Source organism: Gymnoscopelus microlampas (assembly GCF_963454915.1).
Source record: "Gymnoscopelus microlampas genome assembly, chromosome: 18".
NCBI classification, from domain to species: Eukaryota; Metazoa; Chordata; class Actinopteri; order Myctophiformes; family Myctophidae; genus Gymnoscopelus; species Gymnoscopelus microlampas.
In genome coordinates this window covers 27,919,597-27,928,066 of record NC_139955.1, presented here as the reverse complement: position 1 = coordinate 27,928,066, position 8,470 = coordinate 27,919,597, and the positions used below count along the sequence as shown (strand labels likewise).

Genomic DNA, 8,470 nt, shown 5'->3' with positions numbered 1-8,470 from the left:
TCACTGTATATTGCTGTTGCTGTCGGTGCCGTTGGGCTCTCCCATGTTCATGCGGCCCATGGACAGGCCCACACTGTTGATGGTTTCACGGCGGGGGGGCATGCGCTCGTTGATTCGGTCCAGCCCCTTGGCCTCCTCGAAGCTGCTGATCCGATGCTGCGGCGAGAAGCCTCGAATGGCTGTAGAAGATAGGCACGCACACACACACACACACATTGAGGTTAGACAACACCGAAACCGTCGTCGAAAACGGCCACAATGCGTTGCATTGTGACGAGTTCTGAGCTTGTAGATTTATTTTCGCCGAATGTTCACCAAGAATAGGGACATTAGGGTTCAAGTGGTTAAACAAATTATGGCCTATTAAGGTATCGTCAGGTAGTTGTAGACATCACTAAATAAACACAAAAAAATAAAAAATAAATTAGAATGTACATTAATTAAACTAATGTGGCATTGGCAATTACTGTACACCCCTTGAATCTCTTGGAGTTTGGATAAACAAAGTGTGTACAGTGCACACGTCACAAAACTAGCCATTGTTTATATCATTGTAAATGCTGAAGTAAGATCAATAACAGGTCAACCAGTGGTCCTAGATCAGCACTCCAAGATACGTAGGAGAAAAGCATTAGGAGAAAAACACTGCACAGAACAAAGCACAGTTGCACAGAAGCAGTCGTTCAGAAGTCTTCCTTAGAATGTGTAGAAAGGCAGCAGGAACTATCTGAGGCAAGACAACACAGGGAAGGCATAAGAGGGAAGGCTTGAGATTCAATTCAATATTGCACTATATTTTTTTAAATTTGAGACCAGCTGTTTGTTGGACAGATGTTCCTGTCCACTGGGAAGAAACCTGTGTGACTTTTGAACAATAGCAACCGTAACTTTAACTTTGCACACACATGATACAGCAGACATACAATATAAGGTACACCCACAAATAGAGATTAAAACAAACAAAATTAGATCCATAATGAATTTGCTTAACCATTTAAACCCTATTTACCCATTTAAACCCTATTTACTTAGATGACTTAGCTGACCAGGCTCCCCAAGGGCTCTATACAAGGTCTGCTCCCTTTTTCCCTCGTCACCACACGTTGCATTGTGACGAGTTGTGAGCTTGTAGATTTATTTTCGCCAAATGTTCGCTCAGGAATAGGGTTGAAGTGGTTAAACAAATTATGGCCTATTAAGATATCGTCAGGTAGCTGTAGACGTCACTAAATATACACCCACAAAACAACATACAGTATAAGCTGGTCCAACAATCGTAAACTATAGCTCCGTTCGGCAGATTCTTTTTGAGAAACAAAGACAAACGCTGAACGAGTGCCTCCGTCTGGATTCCATGCTAGGGAATGGCAGTCATTTAGGCATGTTTGAATTGTTTAATTATGCATTGCATGCATGCACTCATGTGCTCACATGTTAGAAAATTGCTATCATTTTAAATGTTTTATCATTTTATTTGTATGTGTGCACACATTTGAGTCAAACTCAAATGTAGGTAATTTGGTTTGTGCAGGTGGAAGACAGGTGGCACTGGCAAGGCTCTGCCATGGCTCTTATGGAAAGTTGGAAACAGATTGATCGCAGGTTCACACTGCACAAAGTTCACACTGTACAAAGATAAACACAACTGACACTGCACATTCTACAGCACAAAGTACAGGGAGGATTGTGTACCTCTACATACACTACTTTATAGACCCCCTCCACACACACACACACACACACACACACACACACACACACACACACACACACACACACACACACACACACACACACACACACACACACACACACACACACACACACAGGCACACGCACATGCACATGCACACGCACGCACTTCCCCACCCTACAGCATCCCATACCACAGTCTCCCATATCCCACAAACCGTGTGAGCGAATAAGAAGTTAGTGACATAAGAACATTTTGTGTGTGTGTGTATGTGTGAGTGAGTGTGTGTTGATGTTCCAAGAAAAGGGAAGCAGAGGAATGTGTGTATATGAGTATGAGTGTGTGTTTTGATGCGGTGACTTGAGCGTGCAGCAAGGCTTTTGGTCATGAATGCTGGTGTGGTTAGAAGAGCTCAATGCATCGTGGGTCAGTAAGATCTGAATTCATGGTTATGGGTGGCTGAGAGTGCAGCCATGCCACACACGCACGCACACGCACACGCAAGTACACACTCTAGGGATGTAACGGTGTGCATTTTCACAGTACAGTACGGTAACAAAATACCAGTTTCATGCACCTTCCACCCTGGGCTTGGTGATGATTGTATTCAACTGAAACTCACAGAATGCATTATCATCGTAACGTTTACAGATTAGATATTAATTTGTTAATTCATACCATGGCATTGGCAAAATGGCTTACTGTTCAGAACTGTGGTGCTTGATACCGCGATATACCTTAAAACAGCATACCATTGCATCCCTAACACACACATACAGTATGTGTAATGAGCGGTATCTTTTACCTTCAGCATCATCCTGAACGGTCTCGATGGCTTCTATGGCCTCAATGGTAGCTGAAGAATGGGTAAACAGAAAGTAAGGAAGAAAGAACCGAAAGAAAGAAACAAAAGAAAGAAAGAAAGAAAGAAAGGAGAAGCATAAAGGAAGCAGACGAAGAACAAAGGATGAAGGAAGAAAAATGTGTGTGTGTTTATGTGTGTGTTACTCATGCAAGGACCTCAGAGCAGCACCTGAGGCCATGGCACATTCTGTGAGCATCTGCTGTATTCTGCTGAATGCTACACACACAAATACTGCCCGCAAGCACGCAAGCACGCACACACGCAAGCACGCGCACACACACACACACACACACACACACACACACACACACACACACACACACACACACACACACACACACACACACACACACACACACACACACACACACACACACACACACACACACACAAAGTGTATCTACTCCTCTCAGTCTGTATGTCTCTCTCCCTCTCTCTCTCTCTCTCTCTCTCTCTCTCTCTCTCTCTCTCTCACACACACACACAGGCACATCTCAGGCTGTTAGTATTCTGAGCGCGACTGAGGTGAGGTGGAGTGAATCAGGAGGATGAGGAGAAAGCTACAGTGGAGTAAGAGTAGAGGAGAAGGTGCAGTCTGAGCGAAGGTCCGAGGCGGATTGTAGGGAACGTGTGTGTGAGTGTGTGTGTGCGTGTGTGAAATGCTCACCACTCTGCAGGGTCTGTTTCCCTCCAGACAACACTCCGCTGGGCAGCATGCCCGTAGGGGTCAAACCCTTCAGGGTCAACACGTTCTCACTCTCCTCCCTGACCAAGAAACAGAGAGAAAGAGAGAGAGAGAGAGAGAGAGAGAGAGAGAGAGAGAGAGAGAGAGGGAGAGAGATGAGATCCCGAGAGATGCACAGCGAGTGAGAAAAACACAAATAGTAAAGGAGAAAACAAAAGAGAGAGAGAGAGAGAGAGAGAGAGAGAGAGAGAGAGAGAGAGAGAGAGAGATATAAAGACGTAGAGAGAATTACACACTCCTTCATACTGTGCACCTGTAAACCTGCACTCATGTCTTCAGAATGGAAGCCAACAGGCTGACCACTACAATATACTGTATATGGATGTTCTGCAGAGGACACACAGTAAAACCCTCTCAGGGTTTAAAGAACACGTGATTGTGTACACTCCAACTGCAACCCACACCCACTAACACACACATACACACACACCCGCACGCACACGCACGCACACACCCGCACACACACACACACACACACACACACACACACACACACACACACACACACACACACACACACACACACACACACACACACACACACACACTCTATGCTTACCGTAGAACAGAGAACATTTTGGCCATCTTTCCAATGGCACGAATCTTGTTTTTGATCACCTCTTTCCTCGCTGCTGCCGCATTGGCTGGAAGAGAGCCAATCATAAAGATGAAATAGCCCACCAATCAGGAGAGAGCAGAAAGCAATGTACAAGCGACGCCAAATAGGTCGCACGAAAATGTATAAATCTGCCTTTATTCCCCGACTCGGCTTACCATCAAAGATCTCTTCAGCTTCATCAGCAATCATCAGCTCATCATCTGAGCAGATGCTGAGAACGTTGACTAACATCTCAGTCACTAGTACAGCCGTACAGGGCAAGAACACACACACACACACACACACACACACACACACACACACACACACACACACACACACACACACACACACACACACACACACACACACACACACAAAAGCACATTGTTCCTAGTTACTTCGTAGCACGTACAGTAAATATTGTATTTGCACTATTTACTAGATTATTTACCCTGTTTGTTGAAATGTATCTAGCATTGGGCATCTGCTAATTGTTATTGCTTATTTTTGAAACAAATTCCTACACATTAAAATGGCCCAACCAGCGGGCTATCTTAGCATGTATTATGAAAGTCCTATTTCACAACTGCGATTCGTTGTGAACATATGTAGTAGATTGGCTAATTTTGCATGAAACCATTGTAAGACAAAATATAACATAGGGCTTAAGTGGTTAATCAGTCTAATCAATTTAGTCAATTATAAAAGTCAATTAGATGCGTTTTGGCCCTGTAAACAGTTAAGAGCATTTATGAAATCTCTTCAGATACTACAAACTGATACATGAAAACGTTGTTAAATCCCACATTGTTTACGTAGATGCACTTATGTAGTGGTTTACGGTCAACCTCGTTCAGCTCACGCTTAAAAAATGAGGTCGAGCGTGTCTTTCTGTCTGTCCTACCTTTCTCTCCCACGAAGGGCAGGGACCAGGTAAACACATCCATGAAGTTGGGCAGCCAGTAGGGATGAGGAGAGCAGTTAAACTGACGGATGTTCATTACGTTGTTCTCATACTTCAACACGGCCGCTGTGCGCACACACGCACGCGCACACGCACACACACACACACACACACACACACACACACACACACACACACACACACACACACACACACACACACGCACACTTACAATTAGTATTTGTGTGTGTGTGTGTGTGTGTGTGTGTGTGTGTGTGAGAGAGAGAGAGAGTATCTCAGACCTTTGTTGTTGTAGACGTCCAGGTAGTTTGGAGCGGAGAAGATGGTGATGAGAGAGGGGAAACCTGTAGTCTGACTCTTCCTGTACATGCGGTACCTGGTGAGAGAGAGATAGAGGGTTGAGGAAGAGAGAGACAGAGGGAGTTTACTAGTTTGGGAAGCGATTTTGGGAAAGGAAAACAGCCTGCAAGGCATGAGGATATCAGAGTAGGGAAGGTGAATGAGGAATTACAATCCCCACTACACAAATATCTTCGCCGAAAATACCCGATTTACAAGCTCACAACACGTAGTGGCGTGATATGTTGTGAGCTTTTAGGCCTATTTTCGCCGAATGCTTGGCCGTTTTTGAACGAATATTTGCCTATTATGTCATGCCCAGAATAGGGACGCTAGGGTGAGAGGGACGGCAGTGAGAGTGTAGAGAGGGAGGATAAAAATGTGACACCGAACGCTGAGACGGATTTGAACTCAGGATTTGAACTCAGGACATCATAACGCTGTGGTCAGTATTAAACCAGGGTGTTCCCTTTTAAAGCTTCCTTTTAAGCTCATTGAGTCACTGAGCCATATATCTGGGTGAAACACTGTCTGTGGCCACTCACCCAGCATCCTGTGCTTCGTGCGCTCTGATGATTGACAACAGGTTGTTGGTCTGTAAGAACTCACACACTGCCGGGTAACTAGAGAGAGAGAGAGAGAGAGGGGGGGGGGGGGTGGTAAGTGGGGCAGATAGAATCAAAGGGATGGGGGTGCAAGGAGGGAGAAAGGGAGATAAAGACAGAAAGATACGAGGCATCTCGTGACAAGATCATATGGTGTATACATTAATGTTTATTGCATGTACAGTAAAGTATGGATGACAGTGACTGCTGTCAATATGGATGGATTTTCCAATAGACCTCAAAATGGACGGAAAAAAAGCCTATTGCTTAATAACAGAACAGTGAACAAGCCGTGTGTGTGTGTGTGTGTGTGTGTGTGTGTGTGTGTGTGTGTGTGTGTGTGTGTGTGTGTGTGTGTGTGTGTGTGTGTGTGTGTGTGTGTGTGTGTGTGTGTGTGTGTGTGTGTGTGTGTGTGTGTGTGTGTGTGTGTGTGTGTGTGTGTGTGTGTGTCTGGCCTACAGGAGGCAGCGTTGAGTAGTCAGACCCCAGCAGGCTTACTGTGGGGGCAGAGTACACTTAGCATGTCGGGCTGATGCCGTGTCAACATCACGTAGAAGACGGCTGCGTTCATGATCAGAACCACTTACTGTACATGTCAACGTCATGTGCCTCACGTGCAACAGAGATTGTACCAAAACAAAGGCAATTTACACACGACAGCAATGACGGGACCTATGCTGTCGTCCCTCATCTATCACCCCTTCCTCTGTGCATTCCTTCATTTCTTTTCACGCACACACAGTAATGTGCTCTCCCTCTTTCTCTCACTGTATCTTAATATCACTCCGTATCTGGCAGGAGTAGCCAGTCGTCATAGCAACAGAACCGTGCAGTCTCCCCGGGGATTGTGGGATATCGTTTCATGCTGAAACGAAACTCTGTGCGTGTGAGCGTGTGTGTGTGTGTGCGTGATGATGTGTTACAGTGAGAGTCAAAGATATGACAACAGAGAGAATATACGTGTGTGTGTGTGTGTGTGTGTGTGTGTGTGTGTGTGTGTGTGTGTGTGTGTGTGTGTGTGTGTGTGTGTGTGTGTGTGTGTGTGTGTGTGTGTGTGTGTGTGTGTGTGTGTGTGTGTGTGTGTGTGTGTGTGTGAGAGAACTGGCAAGATTTTCTCTTTCTGTCTCTTGTACAAATCCCAATAATGGTTATTGGATCTTGGACATACAGTAGCGTCCTGATGCAGGAGCCATCTCTCTTCCTCTCTCTCCATCAGCCGGAGCCCAAGAACACATCTAATACTTATTCCATTCCATTGCCAGGAGCCCATTCTGATTTGTAGTTGAATGATGGACCTCGCTGGCCTGAACAACAACAACAACAACAACAACTAGACTTTGGGTGATGGAAACAGCTGTTTTAAAATATACTGAAGCATATCAGGTGCACACAGGAAACTGAAGCAATTGTGTGATATAGACTTCTGCTCCTCATTGCACGAACAGTGTCAGCATATGTGTTTTCCAAGAATGTGGTTTTATTTTTTGTGCAAATTTGTCTCAGAACCCATGCAATCCAAAAACTGGTGCATCGCACTGTATTACAGTACAGTATATGTATATTTCGATTCAAATGACCCCTGCCTGAAATACATCAAAAACAAGTACTGTGTCTGTATACAATATACTATATCTGCGGAGCGTAAATATAATGTGTGTGTCTACCTGTAGAAATAGGAGCATCCTCTGACTGTGTTGTGTCCAAAGTATTCCTGGGTCTTCTCGTTGCCAAAGTCTTCAAGAGGGTCGGCCCACAACAGGTCACACATGGGCCCGAATGCTGGGGGCTCTTTGAACCGGTCCAACTAGGACACAAACACACACACACACACACACACACGCACGCACACACACACAGAGCACACACACACACACACGCACACACGCACACACGCACACGCACACACAAATGCACACACAAATGCAAGCACGCACACAATAAAAAAACATACAAGAAAGAGAGATGCACACATACAGTCACCCACACACAACCCACACACACACGCACACACACACACACACACACACACACACACACACACACACACACACACACACACACATGAATGAAATAATCATGTAGACATACAAAGACAAAACCCATATACAAAGACAAACACACATGTTAAACATAGAATGAGAAAGAGACACACACACACACACACACGCACGCACACACACACACGCACACGCACACGCGCACGCACACACACACGCACTGTCAGAGCGAGCATCTCCATGGCAACACTCATCACACAGGAGGGAGAAGATGTCACACGAGCAGATTCACCATGGAAACACTGCCATTAGATGAGGAAGTGTGTGTGTGTGTGTGTGTGTGTGTGTGTGTGTGTGTGTGTGTGTGTGTGTGTGTGTGTGTGTGTGTGTGTGTGTGTGTGTGTGTGTGTATGTACGCGTGTACGCGCACGCGTGTGCATGTGCTCGTGCATGTGTGTGTTGTTATTAGTATGTTTGAGTTGTGTACAGTTTCTTTCATCTACATTTTCTTTTGGAGCCTATGAATCTTACGACCCCTTTATGAAAGTATCTGACAAGTGTGTGTGTGTGTGTGTGTGTGTGTGTGTGTGTGTGTGCGTGTGTGCGTGTGTGCGTGTGTGCGTGTGTGTGTGTGTGTGTGTGTGTGCGTCTGCGTGTGTGTCTGCGTCTGCGTCTGCGTGTGCGTGTGTGTGTGTGTGTG

General features: G+C 45.5%; 1 protein-coding gene across 1 annotated transcript in view; it reads right to left on the bottom strand.

The window, feature by feature from the left end:
- ppp3cb (protein phosphatase 3, catalytic subunit, beta isozyme) overlaps window positions 1-8,470 on the bottom strand; it is a gene marked incomplete at both ends in the record, with an annotated part of 41,882 nt that continues 33,412 nt past the window's right edge. Inside the window, 9 exons of the mRNA XM_084041231.1 lie at window positions 1-179; window positions 2,499-2,549; window positions 3,226-3,323; window positions 3,863-3,947; window positions 4,078-4,161; window positions 4,809-4,934; window positions 5,111-5,205; window positions 5,714-5,791; window positions 7,438-7,577. Coding sequence (XP_083897357.1) covers window positions 1-179; window positions 2,499-2,549; window positions 3,226-3,323; window positions 3,863-3,947; window positions 4,078-4,161; window positions 4,809-4,934; window positions 5,111-5,205; window positions 5,714-5,791; window positions 7,438-7,577 — 936 coding nt within the window. The remainder of the gene's footprint in view (window positions 180-2,498; window positions 2,550-3,225; window positions 3,324-3,862; window positions 3,948-4,077; window positions 4,162-4,808; window positions 4,935-5,110; window positions 5,206-5,713; window positions 5,792-7,437; window positions 7,578-8,470) is intronic.